Source organism: Pseudochaenichthys georgianus, chromosome 13 (genome assembly GCF_902827115.2).
Source record: "Pseudochaenichthys georgianus chromosome 13, fPseGeo1.2, whole genome shotgun sequence".
NCBI lineage: Eukaryota > Metazoa > Chordata > Actinopteri > Perciformes > Channichthyidae > Pseudochaenichthys > Pseudochaenichthys georgianus.
Window position 1 is genome coordinate 32,207,917 of NC_047515.1, and position 26,395 is coordinate 32,234,311.

At 41.6% G+C, this 26,395-nt stretch overlaps 2 protein-coding genes across 2 annotated transcripts; both read left to right on the top strand.

Annotated features, from left to right (window-relative positions):
* On the top strand, positions 1 to 2,403 carry bcl7bb (BAF chromatin remodeling complex subunit BCL7B b). Its single transcript, XM_034097523.1, has 6 exons — positions 1 to 152; positions 662 to 737; positions 843 to 930; positions 1,088 to 1,246; positions 1,472 to 1,575; positions 1,746 to 2,403. Exons 1-6 carry the CDS (start codon positions 40 to 42, stop codon positions 1,815 to 1,817), a joined length of 612 nt encoding a protein of 203 aa, XP_033953414.1. The 5' UTR covers positions 1 to 39; the 3' UTR covers positions 1,818 to 2,403.
* Positions 2,404 to 2,847: 444 nt separating this feature from the next.
* baz1b (bromodomain adjacent to zinc finger domain, 1B) lies at positions 2,848 to 22,618 on the top strand. Its single transcript, XM_034097035.2, has 22 exons — positions 2,848 to 3,615; positions 4,934 to 5,050; positions 5,913 to 6,057; positions 6,557 to 6,749; positions 6,942 to 7,063; positions 7,299 to 7,496; positions 7,888 to 8,079; positions 8,189 to 9,494; positions 9,781 to 9,954; positions 10,144 to 10,282; positions 10,566 to 10,750; positions 10,869 to 10,983; positions 11,090 to 11,188; positions 12,346 to 12,523; positions 12,842 to 13,027; positions 13,729 to 13,876; positions 14,419 to 14,566; positions 16,524 to 16,631; positions 17,029 to 17,031; positions 17,563 to 17,698; positions 17,994 to 18,100; positions 20,286 to 22,618. Exons 1-22 carry the CDS (start codon positions 3,497 to 3,499, stop codon positions 20,929 to 20,931), a joined length of 4,764 nt encoding a protein of 1,587 aa, XP_033952926.1. The 5' UTR covers positions 2,848 to 3,496; the 3' UTR covers positions 20,932 to 22,618.
* Positions 22,619 to 26,395: the final 3,777 nt, after the last annotated feature.

Consider the following 26,395-nt stretch of genomic DNA (forward strand, 5'->3'; position numbering starts at 1 on the left):
ACTGGGGCTTGGTCTTGAAGTTTTCAGATGCATCTGTAGATGAATCATAACAGCATCAAGATGTCGGGACGATCAGGCCGTGCAGAGACCCGAAGTCGGGCTAAAGATGACATTAAAAAGGTCCTGGCAGCCATCGAGAAGGTGCGCAAATGGTATGTAGGCTGTCCGGGGGACAATATGGAGGGGAATGTATTAGTAGACTCACTAGACTGTAGCCTGATTATCTGCTGCGTCGCTCAACAAACTTCAGTCGGAAAAGTTGGATGATTGACGGGGCTGCTGACCAATCATTGCCCCCGTTTGACAGCAGGGGCGGAGCTAGCTGAGTTTTTTCCGCCGATAGCTGTCAATATGGCCACAGCCTCACACGCTGCGCGCCGTAATGTAGACGACTGTCCCGTAGTCACAGACATAACAGTGACATTAATGAACACCATGATACCAATCCTCATTATATTTTCACGCCCATGCAAAGTAAGCGAGGGCTGTTAGTTAGCATAATAAGACATTTTATTAGATGTCATTTTTTGCTGTAGACAGAGAAGACACGAGCATGTAAAGCCTGTTATGTCATGTTACAGATGAATGGTTTTCTAAAGCAGATGGTGCTGACCTAAAAAAAGCTCCTTGCGAAAATAAGCAAAACTAATTTCATCTACAGGGAGAAGAAATGGGTGACAGTCGGAGACACATCTTTACGTATATTCAAGTGGGTGCCAGTAACAGAAACAAAGCAGGTGGGTGTCTGCCACGTAAAAAAAAAAAATGGCTTGGCTTTTAAGGATTCACTTTTATATATCTAGTCAAAAGACTGATTTTTACAATCCCCTCCTTGTTATCAGATATATAGGACCAAATCTACAGGTGGAGATGCTAGAGGACTGAAGGATGTGGTCCTGGAAAATACCAACTCTTTACTGGATTTCACTGGTGAGTTTGTGTGTGTATTTAAAAAATAAATAAATGGAGCAATTCCATGCATAATGACCTGTCAAAAAGCCTAAATACTTTACAACCAAACAAAAATCCAACAAAAACATAATAAAACCTTGTCACCTGATCTTAAGCACTGTGCTCTCATTCCCAGATGAAAACAGCAACCAGAGCTTTTTGTCGGACGTTTACCAGCCTAAAATGGATAACAGCAGCAGCACTTCCAGCTCGCAGCAGGTCAGCCCTCCACACACCTCCAGCCTCCGAACTGAAGACTCTCAGCCACCCATGCTGGGCCAGGAGAGTGTAGATGGTATGTGGATGGCGCTCAGACATATTTTCACTGAATTGAACACAGTATTCTGTTATTTTAAAAAGGCACCAGTATACAAAGGTATCAGTCCTAGTGGTAATAGTAGTAGAACTGTGGAAATACTTATTGAAATAACACTAGTTGGGTCCTGTGCTGTCTCTGGATTCCTTTACTGTCAAAGCTGCTTTCATGAGGATATATTTCCACCCTTTCTTGTTAATGCAGAGCCAGTACATTCAGGACAGGAGGGGGCTGATGAGCCTCCCACTCTCATCAAGGAAGACCTTCTTTCATCAGGAGCCATCAGTCGGAAGACCCCAGACATACAGGTATATTTTTTCAAAAGGGCATCAAGGAAGACTTAAAAATGTTTTAAGAATACAATTTCAAGCATTGGGGTCTGTTGCACAGTGTTAACAATTAAGTTTTGTCTTTTTAACTAGTATTGCTTCTAACCTTGTGGACATTTTACTAACATCTTTTTATTTTAATTCAACAGGAGGAATTGGATGAAACAGGAGCACCCCCTTTAAAGAAGATATGCACAAGAGAAAATACTGTTCTGAGATAGCTCATTTAGAATAATGTTGTCAAAATGCATATGATACCTTTCCTCTGTCAGATTAGCCACGCCTTCTAAATGATTCTAAGATTCTCTTGACATATTTTCCGCAAATATTACATTCAATCAAATGAAAAAAATGATTTCCTGCGAAATCCTTGTTTACTTTTAAAGGTCTCTAAAGTATACCGTTTTCAATAATTTCAGAAATGAATGGAGACGATTTTCCGAACTTTGTGTGACAAGTGACTGCCACTGAAAGCATATGTTTTAAAATTCTTAATTCACATGCTTTTGTGGCAACTAACTATTTTCTCAGTTTCTCTTTATGCAGCTGAACCTCACTTTTGCATGTTTCAAATTCCTATTGCTTTGTTGTTTAGGTTTACATGCCGTTTTGAAAATGTATTAAATGTGTAGCTTTAGATTGATGTTTAGATGTGCCATTTTGTATTAAATACAACATCCTTTCTGAAACGGATATTTGTTGTCTTAAAACATGCAAGAAAAATGCTTTCTTAATATTTATGATATCATTTGCCCATGTTTATAACTGAAGCAGTTGTAAACCATAATAAATGCTACTTTCCAATGATTTTCCAATCAATCCGTTCATTGTTACTACAAAGTCGCTATGCATTCACCATAATATCGTGTGGTTACTGTGCTGTTTAATAAAGGTAGGGCCTATTGTGAAATTTTTTCAAAATGGAACCCAGACAAAGGGTTTAGAAAATGATTTCGATTATTGAACAAGGAATATATGTCTGATCAGTTTTCAGCCAATACATTATCAACATATTGAAATGGGTTTATGTATAAATTAGTCAAAAATATCATAATCTATTGTCATCAGCTGACCTCTAGTCTCATTTATATTCGATGCGGGCGTGGTTTGTTTCGAGGGCTAGTGTAGTTTGACAGCCAGGCCAAACCAGCCAATGACACGCCACGAGAGCAATTCGATGAAGGCGCTCTACTGAGGGAGCCAATGAGCGTCAAGTGGGGGCGGGACGTTCTCACGACGCTGCCTGCTGCCGGGGAAACGGAGTTCTGAGAGTGTACGGAATTGTACCGGTGGACTAGAAACTCCCGCCATTTCAACAAGGAATTAACCTCTTGATCGATCCACGTTACTTTTTCGCACCACTTGCTTATTATTTTCTGATAACAAGACGTTACGACCGTACGAACATCCAGCAAATACAGTTGTTTTGACGAGTTCAGGGCTAGTTAGTTGCAAAGACTTGGGATTGTACAGCGCGCCAGACCTTCTGCTGAACTGAGCTCTGGCTGTTGCCGCGAGTTTGATATCGGTGCGGCTTGCATCCTTTCATGTTCATCCGGAGGAACTAAAAGTTTACTAAGTCTAGAGAGAGACAGGTCTGGCCACCTGTTTTACATCTTTGCTTGAAACCAGCATGGCACCGCTACTTGAGGAGAGAAGAAGGATGCGATGAGGCGGATGGCAAGACGCGCACTGTTATTGTTTTGCAACCAGATAGCAATCCAGCCTGCTAGCTAGTCAGCTAGCTGCTACACGCTGAGTGCCGGGCCTGCCGGCGGTAACCAGACAAGACAAGACACTTGCATACATGCTAAGGTCATAGTATTGTATATCATTGTACTAGTTTATTGCTAGAAGATTTAATTGTACCGTTGGCACCCGTGCCATCTGTGGATTTGAAATGGCACCGCTTTTAGGCCGAAAACCTTACCCACTGGCTAAGCCGCTAGCCGAGCCACCAGGCCCGGGAGAGGAGGTCTACATCATCGAGCACACCAAGGAGGCCTTCAGGAACAAAGAGTATCCTTTTAACATGATGCTCCTATTGAGCCAACCAGCATGCTTTAAATATGTGGCTTTGTCTATCTGGCTTAATGTCTGATTACATAATGTTAGTCATTTGCACAGGACTGAAGAGCTGGCTAGCGTGATTTATTTGATGGTACCTGACATTTCCCCTCATTACACGCTGATTTCCTCCGCATGTACACAGTGTACAGCTAATGTTCAGCCCGCTTTGCTAATCAAGCCATTGTAGCTAGCTAACTGGCTATAACGCATTATAGCACACTTGTTGTATTTTGTATAACACATTTAACAATTCCCATCTCTTAGTTATTTATAACGAATTGCTAAAATGCTTCCTTTCACTTTCAACTTTTACCAGCTGTGTCAGCTACTAATGCTACACGGGTTAGCTAGCACGCTGCTAACGTTAGGTCCCATTATGTCACAATTGCCCGTCGTCTGAGGATGTTGCTCGGCTGCTTTCAGTTAGCTTTAGCTAGCCTTAGCTGCCGGTACATTTGCGGTTTCAAGTTTGACAAGAGAGGACAACAGCCGACATACAACTGTTTATTGATTTTAAGCAGCGCTCTTATGTATTTATCTTGGTTTTGGCAACATATTTGGGTAACTTTACCCACTTATTTTGGTGTTTATGTGAACTTCAGAACGTCAGAGGTCCTTAACTGTAAGCAAAATGATGACAGTTCGACGTGACACACAGTACTTAAAGTGGACTTTAGGCCTTTTTATGGCAACCAGAGTTGTTTTAGTTTCTGGTATGTTTAGATTCCTGCAGTGACATGACTATATTATCTACTTTCTAAAGTATGTATGTACCTTTTTAACATCTCAATCTATCATCACTTCTTAAACAACAGCTATGAGAAGCATAGGCCTCATATCTAGGCTGTCCCATCTTATAGTAACACAAGGTTCACTTTTTTAGTTGAATAACGAAAGGTAGCACAGTCAAACCTTTCGCTCCAATCAAAAGCCAATATCAGTGTACACTCTTTTTACACTGCTAAGGTAGCAAGGACTCTCTTCCAGCATCTGTCACCATCATTATTCCTTCCCAGCCCCTCTTACAATTTTCCAGCTTCGCCTTGTTATTGTACAATTCTTCAACTTTTTCGTTTCATCTCTTTTTTTGTTATGATATAGTTATGTCTGTGACGGTGCCCCCCTCAATATTTTTATATTTCTATCATCAGTGACACTAAATTGTCAACCTTGCCCCTTGTTTGTTAGTCTTGCTTGTAATTAGTGGGCAAAAAGACAGAACTGTTTTCACGTGACAATTGTAGTTTCCTTAACGAAATGCCTACAGAGAGTATGAGGCACGCTTGAAGAGGTATGATGAGCGCATCTGGACATGCAAGAGCACCGGAAGCAGTCAGCTCACACACAACGAAGCATGGGAGGAAGAACAAGAAGTCACCGAACTGTTAGTATTTCATCCAAATTTTTATTCTGCATGTACAAGATTTTCTCCACCTTGTGAATTTAAGGATCAATAGTCTGCTCTCTGTTGATTAGTCTACAGCCTCTACATATAACCTGAATAATATGCAGGTACAGTTCAGTAAAGGGCATTGCTATGCATTCAGATATCCAGTAAAGGTCTGTTTCACATTAATTTCTAAATAGATATACCACCACTTGTAAATAATGCAGATTAGCCGCTATAACAGTGGCTCAGTAGAGTCAAGAAAGCACTGTAATTTCCCAGTGAAGGTCACAAGGCTTGATGCTTTGCTCTGATTGGATACATCTTGTGCTCCTCCTTTCATTCTATTTAGAGGGTGTGTGTGATTGAGTCATCATTGAATCTGCAATGGCCTGACGGAAGTACCTTTGTCCTGATCGGCAAATGTGAAAAATATACCATTATAAAATCTGAAGTAGTTCAGCTGACCTTTCTTAGTACAATTATCAACATACAGGTCTACAAATACTGTATGTGTATGTGCTTTCAGCAAGAGGAAGGTGAACAAACCCTTCATGTGGCCCAAGCAGATGTCACAGTAAAGGCAAAGCATTGCTCAGCTGCCCAAAGCTCAAGTCACCTAGGATCACGGGCTGTATTTAAGCTATGCTAATTATATCAGTCAAGAGATTTGACTCCCCCTACTGGTCACTCTCAACCCTTTGTTGCCCTGTTATGTAATGCTCCTGTCCCTGTGTTAAACTGTGGGTAATTATCACTGGAGAAAAAAAGTGGAGCATTATGACACAAACTTTATTACACTTTTTATTCATATGCTAGCTTCTAAAAAAACATCTGCTGACCATTTTTCTGTGTACAGGCTTGACGAGGAATATCCCAAGTGGTTTGAGAAGCCGGTCCTGGAGATGATTCACCACAACACAGTGTCTTTAGACAAACTGGTTGAAATGGCCTGGCTAGAAATCCTCACCAAGTATGCTCTGGATGAAGAGTGTGACTTTCTGGTTAGTTTTACTTCAAAAATGTTGTTATTTAAACTTGCATTTGGATTCAGGTACACATTATCACTATACAAAGGAACCTGTACATTATTTTAATTTCAAAGCCTATAAACACATTTACATTTATTTTATTCAACTCTTAGGTTCTGGTCACTGGTGTTAACTTACAATACCTGCTAAGTCTAATATGACTTGACATTAATTTCACACAATACTTACACATTCATTTACTTAAGTACCAATCCTCAGGGGTAGGCAGGTGTGAAATAGAAGCCTTCCTCTTAGTGTGTTCTGAGATGCTCACTAGTAGGGATGCCAGCGATTTTTCGAATATTCGTTACAGTCTCCATAATCGGAAATTATTTAAAAAATATATAATATATTTTTATTATTATTTATGTTTTTCTTTTAATCGATTAATATTCGCCAGGGCTGTCCGATTTTCGAATTTGATCATGGTCAGTTCCTGGCATCCCTACTCACTAGACCTTGTTCTCTTCAGGTGGGGAAGGACAAAAGTCTGCAAGTGAAGGTGGTGAAGATTCATCCTCTAGATAACCCAGAGGGGGAAACGGCGGAGAAGAAGCTCGAAGGTGCCTGCGACTCTCCATCCAGCGACAAGGAGAATGCAAGTCAGGAGAACCAAGGGAAGGAACCTCCTCCCCGAGAGGAGGAGAACAGGAGGGAGAGTCTCAGTGAGTAACGTTTTTGCATCCGAGCAAATAGATATTTTAAACATGCAGGTCAATATTAACTTAAAAACGTTCTTTTGCATAAATAAAATATTTTCACGTGAGTACATTTGAATGAAAGTATTAAACACCGTTGTTCTGTTTATTTGGATAAAACCAGTCTTATTCATATGATATTGTTTCACTTCCTATCAGGTGACCGAGCACGACGTTCACCAAGGAAACTTCCCACTGCCATGAAGGAAGAGAGGAAGAGATGGGTGATGCCCAAATTCCTTCCCCACAAATATGACGTAAAGCTCATCAATGAGGATAAGGTCAGTATCCTGTTTTTCAATTGAAACCATACGTTTCTACTCTTCCTTTCCCCTCTATGGTCTTGTCTTACAACCCATGGTGGTATATTAGGCATTGTCTTTTTCTGTGGTACAATTGATTATATTTAGGAGCTTGGTTTCAAACCTTCTCCAGCATTGTGTGGTTCATGATCTTTGAGATATACACTGTTTGAATTTGTAAATTGATGTTGTATCCCACCGACTTGTCTTATAGGTGATCAGTGATGTCCCAACAGACAGTCTTTTCAGAACGGAGCGCCCTCCAACAAAGGAGATCATGCGCTACTACATCAGGCACTATGCTCTGAGGCTGGGCATGGGAGAGAGTGCTCCCTGGGTGGTTGAAGACGAACTGGTTAAAAAATTCAACCTGCCAAGCAAATTCAGTGACTTCCTTCTTGATCCACACAAGGTACACTTACTCATGACAGTTTTTCTTCATCATATAACCTAGGGCTGCTCGATTATGGCAAAAATCATAATTATCGATTATTTGGGTCAATAATTGTAATTGCGATTATTAAATGCGATTATTCATTGACTTTGAAAACATCCATTTATCGGAGAAAAATGTTGAGCAGTATGTTTTTAACAGTTGATTACCCTGAACTTTAAGTATAATTCAGCTGAAAAACCCACACAAAAAAAAATTCGTTTTAGTTCGATTACGTTGTTTTCGTAATCGTTGCAAGCTATAATTAATCGCGATTTAAAATACGATTAATTGAGCAGCCCTAATATAACCTACATTTTAAAATGTTGCTTGTTCCTGACTCACACTTGTTGTTGTTTTTGGTCTAAAGTTTTTAGCAGATAATCCCTCTGCAAAGCGTAAGAGCCTGTCGTCTCCAGAGGGTAAACCTAGCAAGAGGCTCAAGAGCCCTGACACACCTGGAGAGGATTCAGGGAATGAGAAAGGAGAGAAGAAAAGAAGACGGAAGAAGAACGACTCTTTAGGCATGCCCCTCAGTCCGACCATTTGGGGCCACATGCAGGTTAGCTGGCTTGTAAACACAATATAATGTCTCAGATATGTTGCTACTTGATGCTGATGTGGTAGCCTTTTGAACTTTACTTAAAGTGCTCATGTTGTCTGTATTTCAGAAAATACAAATGAATGGCTCCCCACTCAAGGTGAAGAACTCGGGAACCCCAAAGAAAGGAGAAGGCAAAGGCTCGGCTCCCTCAACTCCAAAATCAGGCAGAAACCCCAGGGACAAGAAAGAATCAAAGAAAACGGGAAAGAGCGGTGTCCTCAAAGCTTTTAAAAAGGACGACAAAGCTGGTCCTAAAACCCCAAAGATGAAGCAGATGACTCTGCTGCATCTAGCTAAGAGCACTCCAGCTGGGAGCCCCAAGAAGAGAGCCCGTAGTTGTGGCATGGGTACCGCGAAACTGGGGAAGCCCCTGCACCCGATGGCTCTCCACCTCCTTCGTTACTATAAGGAGCACAAAGGCAAGGAGGACAAAAAGACCTCCCTTTCCTCCCTCCTCTCCAAAGCCGCAAAAACCTTGTCCCCAGACGATCAGAGCCAGCTGCCAGAGGAGCTCAGGGAGCTGGTGCAGAAACGCTGGGTGCTGCTGGAGCAAAAGAAGCGATGGGCAGCCATGAGTGAAGAGGAAAGGAATGAAGAGATGAAGAAAAAGCGAGAGGAAGTCAAAGAGAAATTGCGAGAAAAGGCCAAGGAGAGAAGAGGTAAGGAGATGTTGGTCCGACGGGAACAATCACGCAGATACGAGGATCAGGAGATCGAAGGTGGCAAGACACTGCCGACGTTCAAGCTTGTTGACATGCCTGAAGGATTGCCCAACACCCTGTTCGGAAGTGTGGCTATGGTTGTGGACTTCCTCCAGTGCTATGCTGGGCTACTGATGCCAGAAGACCAGTATCCCATCACAGCAGTGGCTCTGATGGAAGCACTGGCCGGGGAACGCTCAGGCTTCCTGTACCTGAACAGAGTGCTGGTGGTGCTGCTCCAGACGCTGCTGCAGGACGAGCTGGCAGAGGGCTACAGCGAGCTCGACATGCCCTTATCTGAGATCCCCCTCACCATGCACTCGGTGTCTGAGTTGGCGCGGTTGTGCCTGCGACCATGTGACGCCCAGGGCGAGGGGAGCCACCAGGGCTCTGTGGACTCTGGGGCTTTGGGGGGCTTTGATGACGTGGTCACCAGCGAGTTCTTGGAGAAGCTCGAGACAATCGAGGTGTTTGAGCTGAGCTCCGACGAGAAGGTCAGCCTGCTGGTGGCTTTGTGCCATCGCATACTCATGACGTACTCTGTCGAAGACCATGTGGACGCAATGCAGCAAAGATCGGCTGAGGTGTGGAAGGAGCGCCTGGCCATGCTCAAGGAGGCTAATGACCGCAAAAGGGCGGAGAAGCAGATGCAAAAGGAGATGGAGGGCAAAGGTAGGCAGGATCACAGAGAGCTCGACCTACAGTTTTTAATGCCGGACTGAATATAGAGTGATTTCATATCGTGATTGATATCGTCACCCCACTAATTTGAACTGACAAATATCTACATTTAAGTTATACATTTATCATGAGTATGTTTTGATAATAATCCATTGTCTACATGGGAGAGTTTAAAATATTAGAGCGATAACAATTTTAAGTGTTTTATTTATTACACCAACATTTTAATGCTAAATTGATAACATTTTTTAAATTAAATGCTTTTTTTTTTTTAAAGTTGAGAAAAAGAAAGAGGGGAGTGTTAAGAAGGAGACCAAAAAAGAAGTAATGGTGGAGCCAAAGGTGGAGCCAAACCCGGAGCCCGAGGACATGATCAGCTCACTGAAGAGCCGGCGGCTGATGTCCGTGCAGGCCAAGAAGAACAAGGAGGAGATGGACAGACAGAACAAAGGTACATCTAAAGCAGACGGCACATTTATAATGTAGGTTAGTCATGCTTAACAGCACAAGTGCCATTGTTCTCCACCTCTGAAATCTAATATGTCATATAGAGCAAAGCCAGTTTATTGTTATTACATTTTAGGAATTTGTCAACCTTAAAGCCTAAATTTGGTTTGCTTCTTTTTTTATTTTCTCGTAGAGCGCATGGAGAAGGAGGCTGAAGAGGAGCGGATGCGCAAACAGCGGGCTGCTGTAGAACGGGCCTTCCAGGACGGTATCACCAAAGCCAAACTGGTGATGCGCAGGAGCCCTCTGGGTACCGACAGAAATCACAACAGGTGAGCTTTGAACACAAATGCTGAGAGATTATCCACTGATGCATGTCAATTATTTAATAATAAATTACATTTATAAAGGGGGGGGGGGCAAGGTTGTTGAGGGCTTTGAAAGTGACAAGTAATATTTAAAGTCCATGCGGTGTTTGATGGGGAGCCAGTGGAGGTCATGGAGGATAGGGGTGATGCAGGTGATCCAAAAAAGTGTGGCGTTGCAGTAATCCAGTCGTCCATTTTAAATAACCTAAGTATACTTTAACCATGGTTGCTTTCTGTCTTTGTTCAGGTACTGGCTTTTCTCTGACGTTGTTCCCGGTCTGTACATTGAGAAGGGCTGGGTGCACGAAAGCATCGACTACAGCTTCACCCCCCCACCCGAGGACAAACCGGCTGAAGCTGCTGAGCCGGCAGAAGCTGCGGAGGTAGAAGAGGAGGAGGACGTAGAGACGGCTTCCAATCAAGATTCACAAGGTACAGTGTCAACATGTTTGAGAAATAAATGAATACTTACTAAAATATTGGTAAAATATTCCTCTGCGACTCCTTTTTTTTTTTTATCGTTGATGATGAATGACTGTTTATGTTGTAGGAGCTGAAAAGGATGATGGCAGCATCGATGGTGCTATTAGTGAGGGAGCCCAGCAGGGGGCAACAGCAGACGTCTGTATAGAAACTACCCTTCCCAACCAGGGGCAGAACCTCTGGTAAGAGCTTGGTCTTTGCCGATCCTTTTCTCTTTCATTTAATTATTTAAATCTGTTCCTTTTTTACACAACCGTTCCTTCAATTCTTCTCTGCCTCTGCATTCAGGTTTGTGTGTGAAAACCCAGCCGAGTTGGAGGAACTAGTGGAAAGTCTTCATCCTCAGGGTGTTCGAGAGAGCGGACTGAAGGCGAAGATACAAAACAGGTGCGTGCACTCATTATAAGAGATAACTACTTTAACAAACATCCAGTCCCAATGCTCTGCTAACGCATTAGCTTGTTTTATCAGCGTTTAGGGATGTACTGGAGTGATCCAACCGCTGCTGTTCCAAGCTTTTGCTTTCTAGTTACTGCTATAAAGAAAAGCCTTTCTTTTGAAATATGCCTTTTTTGTAGTATCTTTTGGCAGAAATTGAATATATTATTTATAATAATAAGTGATGATGTAAATATGGAGCTGTATCAGAGTTCCTGTTAGAATATCTTTTTGCCGGTCAAAATGTCCGTTAAAGTTTAAATCTTCCGGACAAAATGAGAAAAGTGCCGTTCAAAGGTCTTCTTTGTTATTTATTGAGCTTTCAAACAAATTGATATAATTCGATATTAAACAAACTAATTATAGTAGATTAACTATTCAAAAGTGAACAGTAACTTACAATAACACGGGAATAATAAACGGAGCGCTCTCTCCCTCTCCTGTCAGCCCGTGAGTATCATGCAGCTCGCGGATCAGTAATGAGTGACCCGACAGTAAAACTAAAGATATCTATAACTAGTTTAGGTTGTTTGAGAGGTAATTAAAATAGCTACGTGTGATATTCTAACCTGAAGTGTGTGTTTTGTTCCTCTCACCGCTGCAGGTGATTATGCAGAGCTGCGTGTTGAGTCTCGACTCGTCAGCAGCAGCTGATCTCTCTCTCCAGTCAGATTAGACTTCACTCGCGTTTATGTCCATATCGATCAGATGCAGCTAGTTTTAGCTAATGATAGGACTACCTGCTTATTAAAAGACACCTAAACAATAACCGTCGCTATGCAACCGGGTGAAGCCGCAAAGTATAGCGCAGCATTATGCATTTGTTTACATGCCCACCGGAACCCCGAGGCATTACCAACAGATCAACGCACAATCAACCCATACAGGACATCTCTTTCTCCACATTACGTGTTAGACATTAGAATTGACTATTCTTGTCTGTCATATAAGTGGTGCAACTGATGCGGTATTGCGCTAAGGGGAAATGATTTTGACCGGAGAGATTTAGATTTGCCGGTCTTCAACATATTTTACCGGTCATAGTCCGGTAATTGCCGGCTAACGGGAACTCTGAGCTGAATACTAATCTGTTATTCCCCTTTCAGGTACCAGGACATCCTCCACTCGGTCCATCTGACGCGTAAGAGCAAGCCGGGCCTCAGGACCTGCGATGGCTTCACCGAGCTGCTCAACTACCTGCGCAGTGACATCCAGGAGATCGCCTCAAGACTCCAGAAGGGAGGCCTGGGATACCTGGAGGACAACGTAGACATCGAAGAACAGGTGATTGGTTTATCTGGCTTCATAGAGTATGTGTAGACCGGGCTAAGTGATTGTTTATAACTGTTTCTCAAAACCTGTTATATACTCTATGTTTCCAATTTACGCCGCAGGGTTGAAAGATTAATATGTGAAAAAGGGAAGTGTGTTGTTTACAAGCCTTGTTGTACATAAACCATCATAAACTTTTAAATGGGTTTGATTAAATCAAGGTTGTTTTTATTAAACAGTGAAGTGTTATGGATTTTTCTAGCTCATGGTTTATGTGTGTGTTGTCCAAATATCCTCATAATGTACGTCTGTTTGATCCTCTATTCACAGATGAAAGACATGGAGAAGTTGAAAGACTTTGGTGAGATCGTCATCACCATCCAGGCCTGTGTGATCAAAAAGTTCCTGCAGGGATTCATGGCCCCCAAGCAGAAGAAGAAGAAAAAGACTGCAGGAGAGGAAAGCAGCAAGGCAGAGGAGGTGGACGATGAGAAGAAGCTGGCAGAAGAGGCCAGGGTAAGAGAACATGCTCATCTTGTTAAATCTTTTTTCAATTGTGTCACCAGGAAGTCACTAGATGTTGATGAAATAGGGATTTCTGCACGGATGTTTAAGTCAAAATTCTAGATAAGGCATATTAGTGATAAAGCAACAATAATGATTTGTATGTTTTCCAAATATCTATTAAAAAAAAAAGCAGAATTTATAAGAACAACTAGGGCTGTGCAATTAATCGTATTTTAATCACAATTACGAAAACAACATCGGAAAAAAACGATTATTTTGCTTTGCTAGGTTGTGACAGTGCACTGCTACATATTTGATCTAATTTATTTATCATATTTATATATGTTTAGTAGCTTGTTGAAGAGCGCTCCCAAATATTTGTTGATCTTGTTTATTGGTATTTATTATTTTTCAGTTGAATTATACGTTCAGGGTAATCAACAGTTAAAAAGATACTGTTCAAATTATTTTAATTTGTTTTAAAGTTCAATAAATGGATGTTTTATGAATAATCGTATTTAATAATCGTGATATCAATTATTGACCAAAATAATCGTGATCATGATTTTTGCCATAATCGAGCAGCCCTACTAACAACACATATTAAGTCTTCTTCACAAGACTTGTTTACAGACGGGGCTGCTTCTATTGAAGTCTTTCTTCTTGGAAACGGATTCTGAGTTTAATCAAGTCTGAACTCTTCCTCCTAGGTGGCAACAGCGGTGGAAAAGTGGAAGACTGCTATCCGAGAGGCCCAGACCTTCTCCCGCATGCACGTCCTGCTGGGAATGTTGGACGCCTGCATAAAATGGGACATGTCTGCCGAGAACGCTCGCTGCAAAGTCTGTCGCAAGAAAGGTAAAGTACTGCTTTTTAGCTGCTGGCTCAAAAAAAGTAAATAGCTGTAATTTAAATGTGCAATCTCAAGTTATTGAGGGTAGCTGAGAGTATGATGCCTCTTTAGGCACTTACATGTTTGGTTGGAAAAACCAATAGGGATGAAATAACACCTCAGAACACCAAAACAGCACCATTACTGGCTCCATAAGGCAGTTCCTAATAAAAGGTGTGATTAGGAGGTTATTGCTCCACTTCCACGCTTCTGCTTCCTGTTTAGCGGTCAGGCAGAGCCCGTCTCTGCTGCAGCTGATGGAGAGTAGACCCCGGTCCAAACGGCCTCAGGGATAGGCTCAGAGCAGAACCCTCTGTTGGTGTCAGGTGAACCTGTAGTGATAAGATGCAGATGAGAAAGTTGCTTAGACACACAAGATGTTTTGGGCCTTTTCAAGGGAGTGGAAGATCGGGACAAAAATGTGGGAATATATTTTAGGTAAAACAAGGAAATTCATTATTAAAAATATCTTCTTTAGCTCAGTCCTAAGATATATTATATTTTTCAGGGGACGATGAGAAACTGATCCTCTGTGACGAGTGCAACAAGGCCTTCCATCTGTTCTGTCTGCGGCCGGCTCTGTACCGCATCCCAGACGGAGAGTGGCTGTGCCCGGCCTGCCAGCCCACTGTGGCCCGGAGGGGGTCCCGCTCCAGGTAACCGTCACACTTTGACCCTGTCCTGCATCGTGAATTTAAAGTCTTGTACAACATCGTGGTAACCTTCTATATAGAGGTCATGAGAATATTAAGATGTAGTATTTAAATGTTCTTATGTACCTTGTCCAGACAAATACATAATAATGTAATTATTACATAAGTGTTGCGCATACAATAACAACCTCACTATAGATGTGAACACCTGCATCCACCATTTCATGCATCTACCCACACAGCCTAAAAAGAAACGGATGCCTTATATGGCAAAGCATTTACATTTGACATATAAAAGCTTTTTAGATGCGTGCATACACAGACATCTCTCCAATTAAATTGACATAAATGAAGCTTGATCATTTTCTATAACCTATGCCGGTTTTTAATTAAAAAATGTCCACACTCGTTCTTAAAAGGACTGTATTATTACATTTTAATTGAAGGAAAATGGCAGGGCAGTTGCTCAACTAGAAGTCAGCGTGACACAATATTGTGAACCCGTTATATGATCATTTGTCTAAATCTACCAAAAGCTCTACAGACACGGAGCTAGAAAGGAAATAAGAACCGTTCTAGCTCCGTGCTGGTGCTAGAACAGTTCGCAACTTTGAACCAGTTCGCTTTTCCACTGACAAGAGCCCTGTAAGAGCTACGTCATGACATCACCGTTTAAGCCGCTACGTATATTGCAGTGTTGTAGTCAAGTCACCAATTCACGAGTCCAAGTCACTCTCGAGTCACCACTCTTCGAGTCCGAGTCACCCAAGGAGTGTCCAAGTCATCATTACCCATGTTCGAGTCCGAGTCACAAGTCTTCATGGATATGTGTTGAAATGTAGCTCCTCCTCGACATTGCTTTTATCCTGTCATGTTATACTAATCTGTCTATTGAACTGCTGTGAAGCGAGTTTGGCTACAATTCTTTGATTATATTTGTATGCCAATATTTTCCTATGATAAAGTTTTCGTTTTGCACTTTTATTTTGATAGTAATAAGATCGGGACTCTTATTGTGAAGGAACTTTTACCAGTTAAATTGGTTTACTGATGAAGATTCAGCCCCAGAAAGCACATGGCTACTTAGCATGCAAAATGACATTCTGCATGTTAAGTAGCCATGTGCTTTCGTGTTATCTGCTGAATCTTTATTTATTGATTAGATCACGTTGCTCTGATGATAGTGTTCAAGACAGCCTATATGTCTGAACTCGATCCTTAGAGGAATGTGTTACGGAGCCTTCTCTTCAATATTGTTTCCACATAACGAGCATTTTGCGCTGCTCTTTTCCAATGTGGAAGCAGAATGTGTGAAAGCATACAGCACGAAGCGGGGCCCAGTCCGTGAACCCGCCTCGCAGGTGCACACGCCAGGATAGAGGACTCCAGAGAAAATTTGCTCGAGTCCAAGTCGGAGCGTCAATGTACAAGTCGAGTCCGAGTCATCGTGGGGGGGATATTCACGAGTCCGAGTCCAAGTCAGCGTGCGCGAGAATTCACGAGTCCGAGTCCAAGTCAGCGTGCGCGAGAATTCACGAGTCCGAGTCGCGTCAATCAGTGCTCGAGTCCCGTTAATCGGCACTCGAGTACTCCATCTCTGGTATATTGTACATATCATCAACAATGGCGGCCTACTAGGAGCTGACGGAGCCGTACTTAATGTTGTTCCTATACTTACGAAGCCAAATTGAATTGAAGAACCACCTATGCACTGTTATACACAACGTTTATGGCTTATTACTGTTATCCAGATTGACGTAGTAAACTTTTAGCCACAGTTTTAGCAGCATTTGTCGAAAACGGCAGTGGTACGCCGCTCGTGCCACAGCGGCGTTTTAGCGTACAGTTTGCTCGCGGGAGCAGCCGCTGGAAATAATAATCTTTTCCAACTGGACACACAATGTGATTTCTTTGTAACTCATGTTGAGATGTTTGATGATCGGCAACCTCTCCATTGCAGGAACTACAACCAAGACACTGATGAAGAGGAGGATGAGGAGGAGTCGGAAGAGGAGGAATCTGAGGAGGAAGAAGAAGAGAATGACTACAAAGCCATGGGGCCACAGCTGTGAGTATCAGCGAGAGAAAATGAAGATGCTCTTAGCTTGTTGAGTGATGACCTCACTATCAGGATAAGTGGACCCAGTTCCAGTCTCTTCTGACTTCTATGCACCCGCTCATCAATGCATCATATTTTGTATTAAAAACATCGGTAGAATATTGTCTTGAACATAGGGTCTCCTTTGAAGTCTAAGTAGTTTTAAAGGGGAATGTATTTAAATGAGCATTGCCATGTATTAAACAAATGCATTTTGATTTTGCACAAAACCTACAGTGTGCCTGGGGTTACTTTTTTTTTTTAAAGGAAACTTCCACAAGTGTAATTTGTCCTCTTAATGGTATAAATACATGTAGTTGTCCAAAATGAAATATCACAGATTAAATGTGGGATGTCCTAGTGTCAGCAGGTTGGGAATGAGAGGAATGCTGACGGGGTTTTAGTCTCTATTGTCCGGGGGTCGTCATGTAGCTCAGCTCAGGTCTGGATCTGCTTTGAAGCCACGTGTCACTCTGGCTTCACTCTCAGTATGTGGCAGGATGATCCTCTCTGTCAGGTCCAGCCTGCATGTCAAGAATAAAGATTAGGAAGTTATATGCATCGATGAAGAACGGTTCAAGAGAGGATCGCAAAGCAGCGGAATATTTTAGATAGTCCAAAGCAGTGCACACTGAGATATGTTTGATTACAACATAACAAACATTTAAGCTGTTGTTATTTGAACATCAGTTTCAAACAAAATCCTTATTACAATATGTCCCTATTTGCAAGATGGTTGTTATGACTAATTAACTCTTCATTTTGGTTACAAATAGGGAAGTTGTCAGATTTTTTCTAAGATGATCTTTTCCCCAGCTGCCCGTTTTAGTGCTTGAAGAAATCTCCCTAAGTCTTGCCTCTCTCGTTTTACTGATAACCTCCTTTTATTCCTTACAGTGAGACCAAGGAAGAAAAATAAGCAGTCTTCGTCTCGGCCGAAAAGTTCCAAAAGCAAACCCAAGAAGCAGTCGTCTTCAAGTACTCCGACCAGCAAACCAAAGTCGGGCCCAAGCAGCCCCGCAGACATCGATGAACTGGTAAGAAACCACTAGAAGAATTAAAGAGTACACATGTAATGGGATGAGTTAATCAGTTTGTTCTAATTGCTGTGTGTGTGTGTGTGTGTGTGTGTGTGTGTGTGTGTGTGTGTGTGTGTGTGTGTGTGTGTGTGTGTGTGTGTGTGTGTGTGTGTGTGTGTGTGTGTGTGTGTGTGTGTGTGTGTGTGTGTGTGTGTGTGTGTGTGTGTGTGTGTGTGTGTGTGTGTGTGTGTGTGTGTGTGTGTGTGTGTGTGTGTGTGTGTGTGTGTGTGTGTGTGTGTGTGTGTGTGTGTAGGTGCGACAGAGTTCCCAGACAGGAGTGCGCAAGCAGGCGCTGGAGCTGGAGAGGTGCGAGGAAATCCTCAAGAAACTCATGAAATTCCGCTACAGCTGGCCGTTCAGGTGAGCAAAACACCGTCTCTTTATGTTTGGATGGACCGTCAGGTTATTCATAATAAGTTCTGGAGCAGCACGGAAAGTCTTTACGGCCAGGAGGCATGTTTAGATATTTTATTTTATAATACGATTTCTTGTGTTTAGTAGAAACCCAAAATGTTCTTTTGGGGAGACAACATTTCTTAACATCATGACACCCCATCCCAGTACATTCAACATGTATAATGATTCGTTCAGGGTTCTTCTTACGGTCATTAAAAACCTGGACAAGTCATGGAAATTCAAAATGCTAATTCCAGGCCCTGGAAAAGTCATGGAAAACAATATGTTTCCCAAGGTTTTGGAAAAGTCATGGAAATGTAACTAAAGTTGCATCAAATATAGGGGTGGGCGATATTGAAAAATATGTTATCACGATATTTTCAGACAGTATCACGATAGACGATATATATCACGATATTTTTTCATGTCGATTATTATGGTTATTTTTCAAGTTACTTAACAGAACAAGCACCGACAAGGTAACAGAAACTAAAACAAAAAGGAGTAACAGACCAAAATAGCATTTCAAGCTGGTTTTATTTCAGAAATGAATCCCTGAATGAACAAGTGAGCAGTGAACATCAATAAACATGAAAAGGAGGGTAAAACATAACTAAGTAAAACATAAAACATCAATGAGGAAAAGTCAGTGCCAAACAATTAAAATGTAAACTTTAGAGTAGACTTGAAGTGTAATAAAAGACTTTAGCATAACTGAAGGGAAAAACATAAAACGCCACAGCGTCAGTTATGTCTTTCCACCGTTTGCTAGTCTTTTCATAAGGAGCCCCTTTATGAAATGCCTGCCCTATGGTTGCTCGCTGCAAAGAAAGGGGGCGGGGACTTTAGGAGCGTGTCAAACAACTCGGACTGAACGAAAGCAGAGGTGCGCTGACATTGTGAAATCGATCGGGCTTGATATATGGTGAAATTAAAATCAGTAGGTGAGGCTGGGGGAGCGGGAGGGGAAGAGGCTCTCCGTCCGCTGTCATAGCCCCCTGCGCCGCGCACGGAGAGCCTCTTCCCCTCCCGCTATTTTTTTTTTTTTTTTTATCACGATAGGACGATATCTCTGAAAAAGCATATCGTGGAGACCTAATATCGTCACGACGATATATATCGTCATATCGCCCACCCCTAATCAAATATAATTTATATTTTATCTAATCGCCGAAATAGTAATACTATAAAGATAATAAATACTGTATAGTAATGAAACGTAAAATGGCATTTAACTGACGAGGTATTTTGCTGGTGAGAGATTTTAGTTGCTTTAGCCTGTAGAAGCTAGTAAGCCAACTATTTGATTTGTTTTAGAGGCACAACATGTTTCAGACCTTATTTTTCTGTTCCGTGTTAAAATAAACCATTTTCAGTGGTACTGCTGAGAGTAATTTCTTTGGTCATGGAAAATTAGGTAAAGGTCATGGAGAAGTCATTGAAAATCATTAGTGAAAAAGTGTATGAACCCTGATGTTTAGCTATTTTATTTTATAATACGATTTCTTGTGTTTAGTAGAAACCCAAAATGTTCTTTTGGGGAGACAACATTTCTTAACATCATGACACCCCATCCCCAGTACATTCAACATGTATAATGATGTCCTTAAGAAAGGACTTTCTGGAAGAAAAAAAAATTTATTCTAGCTTTATTGAGTCGATATTAGTCTGAACTAGGGCTGTGCAATTAATCGTATTTTAATCTCGATTACGATTTTGGCTTGCAACGATTACGAAAACAACGTAATCGAAATGTATTTAAAAAGAAAAGAATATTTTTTTTGTATTGGTTTTTCAGTTGAATTATACTTAAAGTTCAGGGTAATCAACTGTTCACATTTTTTGTTTCAATAAATGGATGTTTTCAAAGTAAATTAGTTTTTAATAATCGTGATATCAATTATTGACCAAAAATAATCGTGATTATGATTTTTGCCATAATCGCACAGCCCTAGTCTGAACCAATATTACCAGATCCCAGATGAGAGGTCAAATGTTGCAGGTTGTTTCTTTCCACCCATGAATACATCATGATGAACTCGTGCTTTACACTCTGAGTTTGTTGTTGTTAAATAACGAAGCCTATTCCCTGAACGACTTTAGAGATCATTCATGGTGTATTCTTAACGGCACTCTTCTCCTCTCACAGGGAGCCGGTGTCCCAAGAGGAGGCGGAGGACTACCTGGACATCATCACCCAGCCCATGGACTTCCAGACCATGCTGGGGAAGTTCAGCCAGAGTTCGTATCGGAACGCCCAGGAGTTCATGGAAGACCTGAAGCTGGTGTTCTCCAACGCCGAGGAGTACAACCAGCAGGGCAGCAGCGTGCTCTCCGCCATGGTGAAGACGGAGCAGTCGTTCACCGAGCTGCTCCAGAGGCTGCTGCCCGGCCTCAGCTACCTCCGCCGCCGCTCACGCAAACGCGTCAGCCGGGCTCCCGCAACCTCTGAGGATGAAGAGGAGGAGGAGGAAGAAGAGGAGGAGGAGGAGGAGAAACAACAACAACCGAAGAAGAAGATGCAGAATGGCAAATCGAACACGAAGAAAAGCAAAAGTGTTCGCGGACGGCGGGTGGAGAGCGAGAGCGAGGGGGACGATGATGATGGCAGGAGGAGGAGCAAGCGGACCTCCAGCGCCTCGGGGAAGAAGGATTACAGGGAGCAGGATAGCGATGGCGAGCGGGACACACGGAAAAATCGTCAGCGGGGGGGCCGGGGCGACGCGGCGGGGGCGAGCAGCGACGAGGAGCCGTCCAGCCGACAGCGACATTCCAAGAGACAGAAACGCTCCTGAAGTCCAGGCTTTTTATTTCCCACTGTCTCGCTTTGCTTTCAAAATGCTGTCCCGCTAAAAATGATCAAGAGCGCACCTCCTCCTCTTCCTCACAGCCAGCGGGACTTAAACCTTAGAAGGACCTTTTTGTGTTATTGAATTTGTTCATATTTTGAAAAACAAAAGAAAACCGATTTATATTTGTAACATGTTTAATATTGGAGATCTTTTGTTTATTTCCAACTGATAAAAAGGAGACACTTGAGATAATGGATGGGTCCTCGTAGCTCTTAAGACTCTTTTTGATTTAAATTTCATTTCCAAGTTGAAACCTCACACACACAAGTGTAATTTGACCTAAATGTTGTCCGTGTAATAGATGGAGTCCCTGTAGCGGAAATCCTTCTTGTTTCAAAACGGCGCTGATGTCTAAATGTGTTCTGAAATGCATTTGTCCTGTCATCTGTAAATCGCTCTTGCTACTAAGCATCTTGACACCAAGGTTATCTTCGGTCAAATGCCAGTCTATAGATAAACATGGTAGTTTTTTTTTTTTATACTAGTTTTTAGAATTAGTTTTCCCAGTCCAGGTGCAGGTTTATTGTAAAAAGCCGGGTCGAGACTGCAGATCACGTAAGAGCTAAACGTTGAAATCTCTTGTTGCCAAGATATTTTTAAAAACAGGGATCTGACTTTTGTTGAGGTGTCGAGCTGCCCAGCCTTTCTTCTGTAGTGCCCTGCCACTTTAAAAGAACTGGTACCTCAATGCTCCGTCAGTTTGCACTCCTCCTGTGTAAAGTGCACCTATTATGCCAGCAGCTGCAGGACCAGACTTTATTAAAAAATAATGTGCATAAACAGTGTTTAAAAACGACAATTGTGACATTTGTTAAGAAAATGGGCATTTTTTTTAATATTTGATATTTTTTGCACATTTGATTTGGTATTGTAAATGACAACTTCTTAAATGCATTCAATAAAAAAACGAGGTTAAATCACAGCTCTCCTAGTCAATGCAGAGAACGGCAGTTTTATTTTTCATTGTCTCAGCAGAAATAGTCACTTGTACATGTTGCCACAAACTCAAGTCACTCATTTGAATGAAGGTTTCCCTGCATGTCCTGGCTCAGCCACCAGGTGGTGCTCCACTCCTGCTCTCTGAATACTCTGAAGCTTTGTATTTCAGTGACTGCTGATACTCAATTCTCTGTGTGTGCACTGGTCATCAAAGGACAGGGGGGGCTTTATACTGCTGGTGTGTTTGGCTCTACAACTCGTTCAGTAATAACCTCTTAATGTGCAGAGGTTTCTGTAGTTAGGGACGAGGACACCAGCAGTGTATTCATATGTGTACTGACAAAGCAGGGAGGCTTGCCCTCTTCTCTCTGGACCGTGCTGTTCTCCTGTGTTTACTGATTTCATTTGGCCACTGATGGTTCCCCAGCCCTTTTTGTTTTTTTCAATTCGGATTTGTTATCATTAACAATTGTAAACATCACTGTTGTTATTGTGTCATTTCAACAGACAAACTGCCCCTCTCAAGTGGAGACCTGACTGTAAATGCTTTCTTTGTTCTTGGAGGAACTGCAAAAGGGTCTTTTACACTTCCTTTTTATATATATATATATTTATAGTCTTTAAAGCTGGGTTTGGGCAGGTTCAAAGGATTGACATGTAAAGAATTTTCAATAAAGGCTATGGATGACGACTAGTTCTCCCCGTTATTTGTGTTGAGCTGATGACACACACATCACTGCCATCTGTAAAACCTTGTGATATACGACCAGGGAGGAAAGCGGGTTAGCCGTCACCACCGACTGACGTCTAATTTTACTTTTTAATAAAAAATCAAACATTGTCTAATTCTCTGGTGTGATCTATTTTCTCAGAAACATTTGCACCTTCAAACAGGCGGTGTGGACTCAACGTGACATTAAAGAGGATAAAGGGTTCCTTATTCACAGCAGAGGATGACTAACTAAAACTGTTTCATGACTTTTTGTGGAAAAGGTGAGGTTTATTAGAGTTGAGGAGCATTTCCTTAAAATCAACTCTGGCTCTGTAATTCATTTTTTATTGTATTTTGTGTAAGCATTGTGGAAGAAGAATACTTACATCTTATCCTTAAATAGAAGTAATAATACAGTGTAGAGATACTGTTACAAGTTGAACTGCATTGAAAATATTAAAAGTACAAAAGTATTGGCAGTAAAATGTAGTTAAAATACAAAAAGTAAATACTCATTCTTAACAACGGCCCAATTTTAATCTGACTTCTGGCAACGTTGGAGATACTTTTAATAACCTGTTGTGCTTCCAGGTACCATAAATCAAAAATAGTGCATCTTAATGTATTAGTTGATGTGTTTTTGTATAAATAATAATAACCTGCAGTAACTAATCGTAAAAAGTACAATGTTTACTTCCAAAGCAATGAAGTATGCATACCACGGAACAAATCATGTAAAGTCCAAGAACCTCAAAATGTACTCAACTTGAGTAAATGTACTTTCCACCGCTGGTGTATCTTCATTTAATTCAGTTGATAGGTAGAAAGAAAATCTCATGAAGCCAGTAGAAATCTTTGGACTTGAGAAAAGTATTTACACAATGGTATTAAAGTAAGAAGACCGCTTTTGAATCGGGCTTCTAAGGCTTTTTATGGACCCAAAGAACGATGTTGCTGCACTTAGTGGTCCGAATTTTTTTTACAGGGATCTCTCCACAGAAATGTGCCCATAGAGGTACTATGAGAGGGCAATGATAACTACACGATGGAAAGTCCCGGTACTATAGCCACAATGAGAAGTGTGTCTGATGTACTGAACTAGAGGACAGCCAGATCTTATGAAATATCTAGCGAAGTGCTGACAGCCTCTGAGCCATCTGTAATTTGGCAACAGGTGTAGAGGCTAAGATGGATCAGAGTAAAGGTCAGAGATGTGAAAAGTCAGTGGAAACGCAGCAGTTGATTAGAGACCGCTCCATCACGCTGACAGCTGCATTCAGATATAACAAACATAAAATGATGTTTCACTTTGGAACATTGTATTGCCTACGGAAAATAGAATCAAAAATGTGGACATGTATTTTTTACCCGACTTTTCTAAGAGCTCTCTATTTTAAAATGGAAGTGTCTGATCATCTTCCCATGAGCTCTTTGTTAATGCAGCCATAAAGAGAGAGGTTGCTCCGTGTCTTGACCCACAAGAAGAAGAAAAAAGGCAGATTTGGGACATTATGAGTTGTCCCAAATCCAAACCTTGAGGCGTTCGTAGCATTTTGTCTTTTTGTTGTTATTTCTGAGTCTAAAGGCTGACTGAATCACGGTGACAGCCTGTTTTAGTGGCTGACTTGTTTTGGGAAATGGAGCCAAAACCAACTGAACACTGCTACACCAAAATGAACTCACTCGCACACTTTGAGTGAACTTGTAATGAACTCCTGCCTCCTTAGTTTATAAAACCTTGTTTCTTAACTCATATGAAGTACAATGCAGTATGATATAAATCTATTTTATACATTTGTTGGATCCATCAGGGATTTTCCAAACTCATGAAATGTGTATCATTCTTCTCTTGGTGCATCCTACGCAGTGAAACATGGTTCAGAGTGACGTGCATTAATCACCCAACTTTCACTCCCTATTGAGGTAAAATAAATCAATGACGGTACATGCTGCCCTCGAACACACAGAAGCTCCCGAGTTACTACCGTTTCCAGACTAAGAGGTTCAGAAAGAGTTCAGAAACACTTCCATAATGTAAAATAAACATGGTTAATATGATAAGCTATTCTCAACCACAGGGCTTAACTTCACACTATCAATAAATAACATTGTTGACCAAAATTATTCTAACTGCTGATAAAAATAGAATGTAAACTAAAATACTATAGAAGGAGGTGTGTCCTACTTTTCAAGTGTAGTAAGGCAAGTACTAGTAAAACAATTCTGCATTGATTTGGACTTATTGATTCAAATGACATGGACGCATTGAAAATAATCAAAACAAATTAACAAAATGTTCATTAAAATTGTCAAATAAAATAGAAAGTGAATACAAATAAAATAAAAATACACTTCCTGTCTGTGAAACTGAGTAAGCTTGATGTGTAAATAAGCATCTGTTTGCTAACAAGTCACTATACAGGTGATAATACTGTATGTCAGAGTGTGTGTGTGTGTGTGTGTGTGTGTGTGTGTGTGTGTGTGTGTGTGTGTGTGTGTGTGTGTGTGTGTGTGTGTGTGTGTGTGAGAGTGTGTGTGTGTGTGTGTGTGTGTGTGTGTGTGTGTGTGTGTGTGTGTGTGTGTGTGTGTGTGTGTGTGTGTGAGTGAGTGAGTGTGTGAGAGAGAGAGTGTGTGTGTGTGTGTGTGTGTGTGTGTGTGTGTGTGTGTGTGTTTAACTATTTTAAGCAGCAGCTGGGTGTGGTTTGACAAGATATCACACAGTTATTAGGTTTTAATATGCCTCCCTTATATCAGAACATCTGGCCTGACAGGTTCAGCAGCAGAGCAGCAGGTGCCCTCTCTCCATAACAAACACTGGCCATGCGCAGACTAAACTTTGAACCCTGTGCAAACTGACAGCAGCAGTGTATGACTGAGACATCAACACGGTGTGTGTGTGTATGTGTGTGTGCGTGTGTGTGTGTGTGTGTGTGTGTGTGTGTGTGTGTGTGTGTGTGTGTGAATAACAGCAGAGCGGAGCAGCCCACCCTTCAAATATTTACCCTGGGTCCAAGTCAGTGCAGAGGGCATCTGACAAGTGTGTCTCACTCTCATTCCAGCAGACATGATGCCCAGCACGACCACGGCGTCACATTAGAGGACTAAAGCATTGCAGGGGTTTGAAAACACTTATTGATTTGAATGATTCACAATGTTTCAATAATTCCCCAAGAGTATGTTAATCTCTCTCTCTTTGTTGTCATGTCTGTTGTGTTTTCTTTCTTATCACTTTATACAACTAATTGTCTCTTATTTGTGTGCGTCTGACCTCAGTGACTGAACATCTTGTTTTCTGTGATCTCCAGTGGTTTTACTTTGTATTACCTCGCTGCAGTGATGTCACAGTGTGCTGCCAGGTGTGTCAGCACACTGTGACATCATGTGGTTAAAGGTGCAATAAAACAGTTCATACACTGCTCTGTTCGAGGTCTGTGAATGATCGAGGGTAACCGGGTCATGACTTGAGTTTTTCAACCCAAGCCGACTGCAATCTCGTTCCATTATATTCCAGGGAAGGCAGAGAACTACACAGTTTATGTTTTGAACACCCTGAAGTTCACACTAAAACAATCTAGCACTACAGGTAAGAGGAGAACGTGCATTGTTGTTTTTGAAGGAAGTGTTTCCTTAACAACATGTAATGGGGAAATGTAACACATGCAGACACAGGTTGTCAAGTAATGGTTTGATGAGCCTATAATGTCAGACACATTAAAGCTGATTTGGAGGCTTGCCGTGGCCCAATATACGTACTTT

Bases quoted from the DNA above. Each gene is read 5' to 3' on its own strand.
- baz1b (XM_034097035.2), top strand. From the start codon at position 3,497: ATGGCACCGCTTTTAGGCCGAAAACCTTACCCACTGGCTAAGCCGCTA. The intron at 7,497-7,887 runs GTACACTTACTC...TTTGGTCTAAAG, and splicing joins TCCTTCTTGATCCACACAAG to TTTTTAGCAGATAATCCCTC. The intron at 11,189-12,345 runs GTGCGTGCACTC...TTCCCCTTTCAG, and splicing joins AAGGCGAAGATACAAAACAG to GTACCAGGACATCCTCCACT.
- bcl7bb (XM_034097523.1), top strand. From the start codon at position 40: ATGAATCATAACAGCATCAAGATGTCGGGACGATCAGGCCGTGCAGAG. The intron at 1,247-1,471 runs GTATGTGGATGG...TTGTTAATGCAG, and splicing joins GGGCCAGGAGAGTGTAGATG to AGCCAGTACATTCAGGACAG. The intron at 1,576-1,745 runs GTATATTTTTTC...TTAATTCAACAG, and splicing joins GGAAGACCCCAGACATACAG to GAGGAATTGGATGAAACAGG.